General features: G+C 34.8%; 4 protein-coding genes across 13 annotated transcripts; 1 reads left to right on the forward strand and 3 right to left on the reverse strand.

The window, feature by feature from the left end:
- Positions 1 to 220: 220 nt before the first annotated feature.
- On the reverse strand, positions 221 to 875 carry LOC127251522 (uncharacterized). Its single transcript, XM_051275248.1, has 2 exons — positions 341 to 875; positions 221 to 255 (listed from the first exon to the last, which is right to left on the reverse strand). The coding sequence occupies exons 1-2, from the start codon at positions 873 to 875 to the stop codon at positions 221 to 223; spliced, it is 570 nt and encodes a 189-aa protein (XP_051131205.1).
- Positions 876 to 1,011: 136 nt separating this feature from the next.
- LOC127252023 (wound-induced basic protein-like) lies at positions 1,012 to 3,880 on the reverse strand. Of its 10 annotated transcripts, none has more exons than XR_007838999.1 (4): positions 3,697 to 3,864; positions 1,947 to 2,769; positions 1,646 to 1,729; positions 1,012 to 1,142 (listed from the first exon to the last, which is right to left on the reverse strand). XR_007838999.1 is itself a non-coding variant. In XM_051276020.1 (2 exons), the coding sequence occupies exons 1-2, from the start codon at positions 3,765 to 3,767 to the stop codon at positions 2,697 to 2,699; spliced, it is 144 nt and encodes a 47-aa protein (XP_051131977.1). In that variant the 5' UTR covers positions 3,768 to 3,880; the 3' UTR covers positions 2,315 to 2,696. The 10 variants fall into 10 exon arrangements, 1 of the variants encoding a protein (XP_051131977.1); XR_007839000.1 differs by having other exon boundaries at positions 1,013 to 1,142; positions 1,690 to 1,729; XR_007839001.1 differs by having other exon boundaries at positions 1,013 to 1,142; positions 1,690 to 1,735.
- A 156-nt stretch (positions 3,881 to 4,036) lies between these two features.
- On the forward strand, positions 4,037 to 6,071 carry LOC127252022 (uncharacterized). Its single transcript, XM_051276018.1, has 4 exons — positions 4,037 to 4,259; positions 4,411 to 4,524; positions 5,197 to 5,301; positions 5,561 to 6,071. Exons 1-4 carry the CDS (start codon positions 4,160 to 4,162, stop codon positions 5,800 to 5,802), a joined length of 561 nt encoding a protein of 186 aa, XP_051131975.1. The 5' UTR covers positions 4,037 to 4,159; the 3' UTR covers positions 5,803 to 6,071.
- Positions 6,072 to 6,286: 215 nt separating this feature from the next.
- On the reverse strand, positions 6,287 to 14,122 carry LOC127252018 (FHA domain-containing protein FHA2). The gene is made up of 3 exons (XM_051276014.1): positions 13,278 to 14,122; positions 12,587 to 12,741; positions 6,287 to 6,661 (listed from the first exon to the last, which is right to left on the reverse strand). The coding sequence occupies exons 1-3, from the start codon at positions 13,969 to 13,971 to the stop codon at positions 6,452 to 6,454; spliced, it is 1,059 nt and encodes a 352-aa protein (XP_051131971.1). The 5' UTR covers positions 13,972 to 14,122; the 3' UTR covers positions 6,287 to 6,451.

Genomic DNA, 14,122 nt, shown 5'->3' on the forward strand with positions numbered 1-14,122 from the left:
ATAAGTGTGCTTTCTTATTGTGTTTAAAATAAGTTTATTTAACTATTACGTATTTATTTGTTATAAAATAATAAATTAATAATGCCATACGCTATTGTATTGTAACAAAATATAGTTTTTATTTTTATTCTTATATATGTTATTTTAATTTATTATATATTTTTCACCATTTGGATGTGCAGAGGGAGATAGAAGCAATCATCTTTTCAAACCAATTTTGTCACAGAAATAAATTCAAAACTCCACTGGCAAATTCTGATTTATGAAAAGAAAAATCACAGTGAAATAACAATAAATGGAAAATAAATAAATTCTTACAAAGTATAGGTGAATCTATTACTTGCATTGTCGTGAACCTTCTTGCTGTTCCTGTGAAGTCTCTGCTGCTTCTTCCTCAAATGACCAAACCATCGAAACTCTTTAATGGCCATTGAAATCCTCTCAAGATTAGGTCTTCCAAACCTTAAGAAATTTACATTTCTTGCATTCCACTTTAGGGCATTCGACCAACATACCTGATCATGTCCAACTCTGTCCTTCACTCCCATTTCATTGAGTTTTTTGTGATGATGATGATTGCTGCTGCTGTTAATCTCCGGCCTGGATTTTGATTTCAATTTCATCGACTCCCGTTCGTAAGTCTCCCACAACAAGTCCATCCCTTCACCTCCATCCACACTCCGCCGTTCCTCGTACAATTTGCCTGCCAAGGTCCTTGTCCACTCTCTTGTTGTGGATCTGCTGGTTCCATCATCATGATCTGGAGAATTCTTGTTCTTCGAGGAGCTATTCTTCTCAATTTGGCATCTGGTGTTGGAATGGCATCCGCTTGGAGCATCGCAAGTATGGCTGTTTCGATCATTCTTCTTTTCCATGTCAGATGGAATCATCCTTCCAAATTGATCCAGCAACCTCAATCTTCAAACTTAAATCATTTAGATAAGTTTTGTACTTGATCAAGAATGAAGTCTTTCTGAGATACTCAATTCAACTGCTCTGGCACATTCGATAAGATCTTTGCAGATGGTTTCCTTCTCGCAAGGCGTCCTCCATAGCTTCAGCTCAACCCAGTTTCAGAAGACTCTCTTACATTCCATACGATGAACATTAGTGTTTCCGAGAGCACAAAAGCCTGCTGCAAGCTAGCATATAAGGCAATGAACAAACATCACAGGATGAGGGAAAGAATTAGAAACTTGAATGAAAATGTAACAAATATTGTGAGAATGAAACAATGAAGGAACAAAAGTGGACAAAGTCAGTAATAGGAGAAGACTAGAAGAAAATTGAGTCTTGGGAGGGAGGACCAACTCAGATATTTTCCCTGTCCCATTTTAGTCATAGTCTAGAGAGATAGAGAGAGTTATATATAAATATATATATATATAATATTATCTTTTAGACGTGTTGAAAGAAAAGAATTGAAAACTGGAAAATGGGGAAGAAGAAGAAGAAGCAAGAAGATTCTTTGTATTAGCAAATAGAATCACAAGTGTGTGGTCAGTTTACTTTTAAAGTAGAGAACATGGCGTGATTAAGGGAAGGGAAATTAATCATGTCAGAAAGCAATGGTGTCATATGATATTCAAGAAACACAAAATCAAGTATATGACCATGTAATGTGAGAGAAATGCCATTAATTTACCTGGTAAGACAGAGAGACAGACTGACTGACAGATCCTAACTCACCTGGGATCATTTATCTTTTTGATTGTGCTCCATGTGATCACTACAACTCCATTACCACAGAAACAGGGTTAGCATAATATGCAAACACACAATATCCTCTAAAGAAAGAATTTGAAAAAACAGCAGTTTGCAATGGGAACAAAATTGATCAACTAGGACGTGTTCGACAACACTTCATAAGACTTATTTAATCAAAAGTCACAATTTATCGACCAGTGTACTGTACAATAAATCGAATGCATCAACAAGTGATTCACCTTAAAATATTGTCAGCTGGTGTTATCTGTTCCTTCAATGTTAATCCCACTCATATTTTGATAACTTCGGTCAACTGATTATAGAGTACGACTTAGAGGTCAAAATTTCTGAAACTCCAAATCACCTTTGAGTGCTAAAAAATAAAATTAAATGGTGAATCAAAGGTATCCTGATATGGCTCCATATTGAATAAGTTGTACTAAAATGAAAATAGACAGACAGGCATTTTACCCCTTAATCCCAATTAACTTTCCTACAACAGTAACACTGAAAATCAACATGCAAAGACAGGTGGAAGAAGCACTTAAGGCATAAGCCTCAAAATATAGCGAATAAACTTCCGACTAGAACATAAGATCAGACCAGATTGAAATTCACAATATCTGCTTATAAAAGGCACAAATCAAAACCAATGTTTAACACGAAATACAGCAAACGTAGTGATCCTCATGAGTGAATATATTCATAAATAATTCATTCCCCAACAATCCATAGAAATGCCCCAGATACCAAGTATTGACCTGTACAAAACAATCAAACAATAGATTTGAAAGGAAGCAACTTATCCAACAAAATAAAAGCTCTGTATCATGAGAACCACCACATCTGCAGGAGTTATTACAATAGGCAAATTTTATATCCAAAAGTCTGGCACCAAAAGTGTGACCGACTAAAACAGTATCTTGAAGGTAATTCTAGCCAGCATCTTTTCAAGTACACGTCCAAGCCAGACTTGCACCATGGATCAATTATTCTGTCATAACAGGCTTATTTTCATTTGCCTTTGGCTTCTGGTCCTTTGGTTTCTGCTCTTCAGTTTTCCTAGATTTGAGCAAGTAAGACAGCCATCAGATAAAATAATGATAATATACATTTAAGCAACAAACTTCTTTTTAAAATATAAATAAAACTTCACGTAAATGCATGCTCCATACAATTAAAACTACAATATTACGCCAACAATATGTTGAATTTGAATGTAAGTCAAACGGTGTAAATGCAGCACAAAGTAAAAACACAATCAAGAAAAAATTGTACTTTTTCCACAAGTACATAAAAAAGTTCTTTAAAGATAAAAAATAAAAGATACACTAGAATTAGTCATTTCAGTTTTACTCTAAAATTACGAAAATTTATAATTTTGGTTCATCAATTTACATTCCCACAGCATTTGTGGTGTGGACTTACATTTCATGTAAATTGGATTAGATCAAAATAGAAAATGGATTGTGTGACCAATTACGGATAATAAACTATGGGACTAAAGTGAAATGTGGCTTTCCGGTGACACCAAAGATGTGATTTTTAGCCCCACAAATCTACGTGCATAGTTTCACGAAGATATTGAATTAATAAGGATACACAGCAATCCATAGTCCAAACATATGAACGAAAATGCAACCTGCATCAATAACCTAAAAACTTCTACTAGCTATAATGCTACTAATCCATACACAAAACTTCGAAGCATTAAAGCTACAAACCAATACAGAAAAGCTGTAACGATAAGACATTATAACATCTTCTGAAACCAATAATCACATTCACCGAATAAGGGCAGCATCCATGTTAACATAAAAACAGTATTAACCGTGAAAATTCTCTCGGTATATACACAAGTATTCTGTCAAAATCACAGACAATTCAAATCCCCTCGGAAATGAACGAAAATTCAAAAAAATACAAACAGTACCAGTCGAATAAAAAATAGCTGAAAATATATTCATACAAATTTGGGTCAAGAAATACCTCTTGTCGGATGTTGCACCCTTTTGGCTGAGGAACGACCTGAAAAGCGGAGAATTCACGTCGTAGATCATGTTTTCCCCTTCGGATTACACTGCGGATTAAGCACCAAACCCTAATTTTGTTCCCGTATGAAAACCCTAATTTGTTTGTCAAAAAGCGTCTATGGTAACTGCGTTACTGCGTAGGAAGAATTTTATATAAGGATTTCCCAATGGGCTAAAAATTGTAGCCCAATGAATTGGGTCATTTTATAATTGGGCCTAGGTAAAGCCCATTAATTTCTAATAGGCCCATTTTTTATTTTCTGCTCAATAGCCTGATTTTCGACCCACAGAAAAATTTATGAGCTTTTGCCATAGCCCATCTGTTTCACAGCTCATAAGCGAAATCGTTGCCGCCGTGAACCACCGCCGACTACCTTGATTCCGTTCGCACACCGCCTCCGGAAGCTGTCAAATTGCGAATGGCTTCAGATGACTCTGGTCAATTGAACTCTCCGTCTCCAGTTTCTTCGGCGTCAGAACTCTGGAAAGAGCGGATTCTCATCCCTACTGTACTCGCAGGTTTTTCCTCTCTTCTCTTAGGCGATAAATTTTGGTTCGGCGGAAGAAATTTGTGGATCATGTGTTTTTGGCGGTGAAATGGATTGATTGTTAATACAAGAATGCGTGCGAACGACTGTTGGTCTCATTGAATTTTGCTGTTGTGAAATAGGGATTGCTGGAGGGGCGTTTGGGTTAATATCGAAGCATCGAAAAGTTCACGGCCTTCAAAAGATATCAGCGACGTATGCTACTAATTTTGCAATCGTTGCTGGCAGCTATTGCGGTAGTCTTTTACCTTGGTTTGAAATGTGTTCGATTTAGGAATGTTTCTTAGCATTTCAACATCAATTCTGTGAAGTATAGCAGTTAAGATCCCGAGCTTGTGGCTTGAATGGCGACCGACTATTCATTAATTCTGTGAACAAAGTGATGCTTGATTGTTTGGAGATACATTTACATGTATCTTTTAGTGTTCGATTTTGTAGCTTTACAAGTTTTTGGTCTTCCTATGGCGTATTTCAATGTTGCGTTTTACCTTTATTTATCACTGCTTTATGTGGTTTGATTGTAGAAAAGGATCATACATTCCTGCCGTAGTGTGTTTTTCTCGGCCATCACCATTACATATTACAACATGGTGTGTTCTTGTTTTATTCCATATTTCTTGTCCTCTCAAGGATAAGTGTAGTTTGAGAGTTTGATCATCAGTCATCGACAGATTTACAATGAGGTTTCTTATTGTTTTGGTCGCTTTTACAACCCTTGAACACATACTAGGAAACAAACAATTTGTCTTGGATGTATATGTATTTCGAAAAATCATGGAAACTGTATCCATTTTTTCCACCAAAACATGATTATCTACTTTTGTCTTGGATGAAATGAAATCTTAGGCATGGTATGTTAAGACCTTGCTTCTTTTCTACTTGCTCAAATTCAGTTGTTATGGTGACAGGAGCGCGTGAATTTGTAAGGGTGAGTCGGACCTACAAACCAGACGACTTGCTTAACTCAGTGATAGGAGGTTTCGGAAGTGGCGCACTTCTTGGACGCCTTCAAGGTAAAAAATTCCATCATTTTGTGTTTGTGTTGGGAGTAATGCGCTTGCGCCTTTTGGTTGAAGTGCTTGCACAAATGCTAATCTGAGATTGTTGACTAGTTGAACTGGTGATGTTACACCTCATCTAACAGTAAGGCAGAGTTTACAAAGTTTAATCAATTGGGACATGTAAACTTTCTACTTAATCGACGATGTCGGGCTGCTTCTAATATCTTGTGGTGTTCTGTTTGTCAACCTCTATGCTCTTGTTGTGGATTAGGGGGGCAGCTAGGCGCAGTTCGTTACTCAGTTATTTTTGCTGTTGTTGGGACTGCTGTCGATTATGCTACTCTAAGGCTAAAGCCTGTCGCGAAAGAATTGATTGAGAGCAAAGATAGATGGCTGAAATTACCAGAGTGGTCGCCAATCCAAGTTCTCGATGAAGAAGCTCTTGCTGCAAAACGAGCTCGGGAAGAGCAGGCTTACAGAAAAATCCACAATCTCAAAGGAGAAGAATCCTAATGGCTTCATTCTACATCACTTATATTTTTGGCTTTCATCTGTTATTTGTATAACTCACTTCTGTTTGGATCACATAGCTATGAGTTCAAAAGTGCAGTTTTGTATTTTTTGTTTCTTTCTATTGTCTGCAACAATAGACAAGTATGGGATTGCATATCCTATTTTTGTAGCCTGTTCTTCCAATAAACAGGATAAGAAAAGTAGTTTGCAGTAATCTGTCCTACATATGCTATCCCATAATTTTGTTATGGAATCGATCATTTTCATGACATCAAACTCACTATCTTAGCTAGGTGCGAACCAAACGATGTCAACAAGTACTATAATTGAATAATACACAATATCCAAACATCTCTAGCTCTATGCTTGCCCAAAAGAAGATATCTATGTATCACATGTAATGCAGAAACAATTAATAAAATAAATTACAAAGCATGCAAGTAAAGCCCCAAAGAAAATGCTGACTATCTACAAAGGATGCATCTAAAGAAAAATCAATCAATCTCGCATGTGGTTAAAAGAGAAGTAGTAGAGTATAACAGGATGATCCCAAATCTGTCACCATGATTACTTCCAAGGATAGAAATCATAATTTGCAATTAGAAGATACAATATCTTACAGGTTTCATCAGTTGATGTTCGGAAGTTCCTACGACAGTAATGAGACAAGGGAGACGAATTCCAGAGTAACACGACCTTTTGACCTTGTGTTGATAACAAAATGCTCAGGATATTTCCTTAGCAGCATAAGCAAACCATACCATGGTTTTCCCCTGGCTTCTACGCTGGAGTGATCCTCAGATGTCAGGTACCTTCTCACACGACTATGATGCCATATATTGCCAAATTGTTCCACCAGCTGCACAAATGTATATCATTAAAGAATTAGAAAAGACTGAAGAAAAGATAATGCTGACTTCTAGATGCAGGTACTGTAGTGTTAGTAACTATGGCACAGGCATCAAATTGTCGAAGGAAAAACTTAGACAGGCTGCGCCATATTAAATACAATGACTACACAGTGCTCCATATTGTACAAGTGGAAATGGCAAAGGAAACAAGGCCAACTTTGAGGTATGTACTTTTATTTCGTGCACGCATACATAGGAAAATTAACATATGCATATCCAGCAAGGAAATATAGTATCACCCCATTATACACGCATATCACTTTATTATTATTAGTGCATTATACGATATCAGCTATATCTTATTTATTATGAACCTATAAACAACAGTATTTTCAAAGATGCAAAATTACACTAGAAGATCTCTAAACTTAAACCTGATTGCTTAATCAAGGAAATATAATATAAAGTCAGCACCCATAGACATAACTAGCATGTACTTCCCTAATATTTCCTTGGCATGTCTTCTAGAAATTAAATAGACATGAATTGGTAGCCCCACAATTGTAAGTCGCAAAAATGAGGTAGACATCATGCATGACACGTGGCACGATAACCCACTTATGTTCCCCAGTAGGTTTCAGCATACATTCTGCTTGCTAATCACCGAAGTGTGAATGCACTACCTCTTGACACAACTTACATCATAGTCTAAGTTGGGCATTTATGCTATTAAGGCCACGACACATCGATACTAAACTATACCCCAATAAGTTTCACTTGAAATTCTCAACCAATTTCATATGACAAATCAATATCAAACTTTGAGATAATATTATCATCAACTTATAACAAAAAGATTTCTCTATTGTAAAAAGCTAACTTTATATAAATAAAAAATTAAATTTATTAAATTTGCAAGTTTATTCGACATTAGAATTGAATTTGTTTATTATCTTTATATTATAGATTTACAACAACCTATTGTATTTTATATATCTTAACTGAAATCAATTCATTTCAACAAAATGTCCAAAAATATATTTTACCATCCTGTATAGTTCAAGAAAACCAAATCAATTTTTAAGACATGAATTAGTACTAACTCAACATAAATACCCACGATCTAATTATATTATCAACTTTTCAAACTTCCAGCATAATAGATTAATAAATTCAAGTTTTTTTGGAAAAAAATTTTCTTTAAAAGTTAATTATTTACTGCAACATAATATGATGAGAAAATAAAATCTTATAATAAGCACACTACATAGTACATAGTATAAGTAAATTACTTTTGTAGGGCGGACTACAAGATAAATATAGATTGTGTTAAAAAAGTGTCGAACACAAAAGGGCAACATTTGTGCCTGAGGTTAACAATAACTTTTATACCAATCTATACTTTACACATAAGATAGTCAATTCAACAATGGGCCATGGAATGTTTTCTTACATAAGCGTTCTTAGAATAAATTAATCTTACTTCTTCAATAAAGAAATCTAGTTATATATTCCAAATTCAATAATCATCTGATTATTACTCCCCATTGCAATTATAAATTAAATTTATTCACAGCCACACTTACCCATAAGTTTATACATTAAATCAAACCAAAAATCTCATGCATTATCACGTCATTCAGTAACAATAATACTATAACCAATTACTATCCAATATTATTAAGCTTATAACCTACGCCCATGTGTGCGTGTGTGTACGTGCACGCGCACACTGCTTCGCACCATTATACCCAAAATTGAAAACCAAAAAATCTTAAAAATTCAAAATTTACAAAACACATGGATAGTTTAACAAAAGGGTTACAATTTAAACAAGGAACTAAAGTTGCTTATTGATGTACTGATTGGATTCCACAACAAAAGCGCTAGCTCATTGCCATTTAATGCCTATTTCTATTTATGACAAGCAAAAGTCAAAACACACAAGGGACATTTGGCATAGCCACAAAAGAACTTCTTAATACAAGTATAATAAAATTGATGGTGAGAGATTGTTCCCATTATTAGGTAAGACTATTTTTTTTCTATTTTTTTTTTATTTTAGATTCCCTCAATTGTTAATAAAATGTGGTACAAATCTATCTAGTGGTGCATATTTATTACGACCTCCAGTTGGCATGTGGTAAAATATATTTCATATAATATTGTGGTTCACATTCAGCAATATATGCAAGAAAGAAAAAAGTCTATATGGTAAGAACAATGAAATGTGCTTTTATTCCATACAAGCTATTATAGTTATTTATGACCCGCTAAGGCACTTTCGCAATGTTGGCACTAAACTAATACTAGTCCACTCCTATTCCACAGGGTTTTGCTATGGCATACAATGATAGGATGTAGGTTAAGAGGAAAACAATGAACTTTATTGAGGATTCGATGAATTAATTCTTCTGACATCAACGAAAAACCTAATGATCCTCCCCCTTGTATAGGGTGTGTTTGGTTTTGATTTGAAATCAAAACCAACATTATTTAGCCTGCACGGTTTCCAATAAAAATACATTGGGTTTCTTCGCTTAGTATTGTTGGGTGGTACGATTCCCCATAAATATTATTAAAAAAATACAATACACGCATTAACACAATATGTATCCTATATATTTCATCCACTAACAAAAAATCAACAATTTAACACAAAATATTATTTTTTATATTAACACAAATTTTTATACCTAACATAAAAAACGCATCCATCCAAAAACACAGAGTGAACAAACCCACTATTCTCTATTATAAAACATTACACCAAAATAATATTTCAACCAAACTCAAATAAATAAATAGCCCATATATTTGATTTAGATGGACCCTTGTATATATGGGCCCATTTACATTATCGACTCAAAGATTCACTAAATAAATAAATGACTAAAAAATAAAATAAAACAAAAGCCCACTCTAAAGATGACAACTTGTGCCCACGATAAGTGAACTCAATCCTTTCATCATTAACATAAACTTTAATATTGTCCGACCTCATATCATACCATTACATACAACAAGAACCTTTTGCATAGGCACTCACAAAAACAAGATACAATTCATTTTATATTTTGCTATGAAATTGCCTTATGCAGTCTGTAGTTTTTTTTTATGAGGATAATTTTCTGGTGTTATACATTTAATTGTATGACGAGATAGCATGGAAATTTATAAAGAGTGATGCATTTATTATATTATCAATGAATAGAAGTTTTATGGAAATGATGGCTATGTTACTACCATGCAATTGCTTCAAAAGGTAATTTCTTACGCTCTTTGTAATATGCACAATAGCGATATGTTTCTCGGAAACTTGCAATGCATTTATTTAGAGACTTACCATTATTCAACTATAACTATAGTTGACTGAATAGTTCTAAAAACAAGAAGGGTGTGTCTGATTTTTTCAGATAAAAAACTCCACCATTCAACTCGCATAATTACCAATAAAAATATACTGTTTTTTTTCTACAAACATCACATCAAAATATTACCTAAACCAAAACTCAGATAAAAAAAAACTCAATATCAAATCAAAACCAAACAAACCCTAAAATTACGGAGCTATTTGCATTAGTAATTAAGTTGTCGTTTGTTCTTTTGTATTTCTAAGCTCATTTTTTCTATTCCATTTTGTTCTTTTCAAAACTATCACATCCAATATTTATTTTTCCTATAAAACGTCATATCAAACAACAATTTTCACCACATAAAACACACACTTGGGTGTGTTTGTTTGTGGGGTTTGTGTTTTAAATTGAAATAGTTGTTTAATATGATATAAATATGTATTAATATAATATTTTGGAAGTAAATTAATTTTTAGTGTAATATAAAGGATAAAAGTGTGTCTGATTAGTTCAAATCAAAAACTTCACTATTCAGCTCGCACAATTATCAATAAAAATATACTATTTTTTTCACAAACATCACATCAAAATATTATTTAAATCAAAACTCAGATAAAAAAAAAAACTCAATATCAAATCAAAACCAAACAAACCCTAAAATCACAAAGCTATTTGCATTAGTAATTAAGTTGTCAATTCTTCTTTTTTATTTCTAAGCCCATTTTCTATATTCCATTTTATTCTCTTCAGAACCATCATACCCAATATTCATTTTTCCTACAAAACATCATATCAAACAACAATTTTCACCACATAAAGCATGCACTTGGGTGTGTTTGTTTGTGGGGTTTGAGTTTTAAATTGAAATAGTTGTTTGATATGATATAAATATGTATTAATATAATATTTTGGAAGTAAATTAGTTTTTAATGTAATATAAAAGATAAGGGTGTGTCTGATTATTTCAAATAAAAAACTCCACTATTCAGCTCGTACAATTATCAATAGAAATATACTATTTTTTTTTTCACAAACATCACATCAAAATATTATTTAAACCAAAACTCAGATAAAAAAAACTCAATCAAATCAAAACCAAACAAACCCTAAAATCACAGAGCTATTTGCATTAGTAATTAAGTTGCCGTTTGTTCATTTGTATTTCTAAGCCCATTTTCTATACTCCATTTTATTCTCTTCAAGAACCATCACATCCAATATTCATTTTTCCTACAAAACATCATATCAAACAACAATTTTCACCAAATAAAACACACACTTGGGTGTATTTATTTGTGGAGTTTGGGTTTTAAATTGAAATAGTTGTTTGATATGATATAAATATGTATTAATAGGTGTTCGATTAAATATTTTTTAGAGAAATTTTTCATGAAGAGTAGAAAACATAGTGGAAACCGTACAAGCAAACACAACCTTCGTTGTTGTTTGAAATTGATTTGAAATATGGTATTGAATTGAGTTTTGGTTTGCATAGTATTTTAATGTGATGTTTGATGTTTTGTGAGAGAAACTAGTGTATTTTTATTGGAACCCGTGATGAATAGTAATATTTCTTATTTGAAATAGAAAGCAAACACACTCTTGGTTTGCTTAAGTTTAATTTCATAAAGCATTGATATAACAAATATGCTCAATTAGTTGAATCATTAACGTAACTTTACTAAATTTGAGTGTTACGGCTTTTGTACTAAGTATACCATGCACTGTTAACACATTTTTTCCCAAATTGTTCCATTACATACATTGACATAATAGACCCCTAATAAATCTTGGTTTTGAAGAAAAGGTTCTATCCTTAGAAAAGCACTTTGGTCTATGATTGGAGAGTACCAACATACAAGGGTATTACCCTCCACAGTATATCAATTGAAATCTTAGACCTCATGAAGGGTGAATGTTTGGAAGCCTCTAGATGGATTTAACGAGTGAAAATGTTGAGACTACATGCATGTATTCTTTAGAAGGAAAAGAATAAAAATAAATTAACCCACTATGGGGAAGAGGGTGGAATATAAAAATAACCTGATGGACACAGAATGAGTAAAACTTATGAGTAATTAAGCTCTAAAGCCTCCAAAGAAAAAGAAAAAATCTTCAATAGTTAATACCCTACTTCCAGCATAGAGTGTTCACATAGAACATCAAGTTACATGTGTTTAATTATTATCATGAGCACCTGCCTCAATAATTAGATGGCAAAGAGTCAACTAGGAAAGGGTGTATGATAAACCACCTCATTTATGAAGTACAGATTCACAATCTTTAAGACTGAGAATCGACTCCAAAATCTAGTATAAGCATGTAAAAAGAAATTGGTGAGCATGAAGTGCAAATCACATGCCAAAGGTCTAAATCAAATTTGATAAGATCCAATGCTAATTCCGCAAAACACAGAACAAATAGAGATATGCAAGGTCATTTAATGTAGCTGCATCAAATGAAGAAAAGGAATATCAAAGAAATAAGTAGCTCAATTCAAACCACGTTTTACTGTCTAGTCATTAAAATATAGTTATCTCCTCAGCATAACTTTTAATTTTTAGGGGAAAGCTTAACCTCAGAATGAAGCTTCTCCAGCGGCATCCATTCTCCAGGACCACATAAATCAGACAGCACTGTAGCCACTGAGGTCACCACATCCTTTTCCTCTAACTGAAGGAGTTGCTGGTTGTCAGCTTCCCTATCATGAGATCTTCCCTCACCCCTTTTATCTGCAAAAATCAGATCAAACCTTGTAGATAGTCAAAGCAATCAGGAAAAAAAAGAAAAAGATAGGAAAGATTAATCATACTTCTCTGCCATATTAACAGATCATCAAATCCAACACTTCAATTTTTGACTAAGCAAAAACTACCAAAAGCTTAATAGTTGCAATGGAAACTTTCTTGGCTATGCCTAACCCACACATTGAAAAATCATAACTAATAGCAGAATAGATTCACTAACACCATTTCATCATATGTCCAGGTTACTACCTCTTTGAACTAACAGACATTCTCAATCAGCTTTGACTTGTGCAAGTACTTATATGAGATTATAGATTAGGTATGCAACACAACATAAGCAATTGATTAGCAGTGAAAGCTCTTCCGGTAAATAAAAACAACCAACATAGCATTCACATTCACCCCCACATGATAACAAAATTAAGTTATGTTTGAGGCTTTGGAGCTCGGGAACAAATGACCAATGAGTAATTTCTCAGAGAATATTTAACAAGCAAAATCTTCAGATAAAAACAACTCACCCAACTGCCCTGAGGCCACAGCTTTCCCACCAGAACCATACCCATAACCACCGCTGCTGGAGCCATCAACCCCATCAAACCTCCTCGCCCTCTTCCCTCCTGACTGCCCATCCTCCCCAACACCATCCTCCTCATTATACTCGCCCTCATAATACTCCTCCATCCCCCTTCCAGTTCCCTTCTTACCATAAACCACTCCTCCAGAACCGGCCGACGGGGGCAACGGCACACGCTGCTGCGGCTGCTGCTGGCCGTGACCGCCATGATGATACTGATGCGCCGAACTCCCCATCTGATAACTACTCATGTGATGCCTGGGACCAATAAACCCGCCGAGGATGCTCCGAATAGGCAACAAAAAGTAAAACTCCTTGTCCCCGATTTGCAGAAGGTCCTGTGAATCGAGCTTCACCGGAGGGTTACCAGGGAGATGAAGAACCCCCTCGACGAAGCAGCCGTTCTTTCCCAGAACCTCAAGGGCGAATCGACGCCGCTGGAAATCGTAGAAAATGCGAGCGTGGTGGCGGCTGATGTTCATCCCGCCGCCGAGGGAGGCGAGGTCGACGTCGACCGTGGATTTCTTAGAGTTGCGACCGAGGATTATGGAGTAGGTCTGCATATAATACTCAAAATCTTCACCCTGCAGCTTCGCAAAGCCTGCCTCCACATCGCTGCCGCCGCTGCCGCTTCCCATTTGGCGAGATTAGAGCACCGATCGATTTTGCGCAATTCAGATTAGATGGTATATGGAAACTGAGATTGATGACGACGGAGAAGTTTCAGATCGGCGCGGTGCATTGATTAGCAATAGAAATAAAATAAAAGGCAAGTACTGGGACGTGTTT

The sequence above is a fragment of the Andrographis paniculata genome, unplaced genomic scaffold, assembly GCF_009805555.1.
Source record: "Andrographis paniculata isolate CXL003 unplaced genomic scaffold, ASM980555v1 Contig45END, whole genome shotgun sequence".
Classification (NCBI taxonomy): domain Eukaryota; kingdom Viridiplantae; phylum Streptophyta; class Magnoliopsida; order Lamiales; family Acanthaceae; genus Andrographis; species Andrographis paniculata.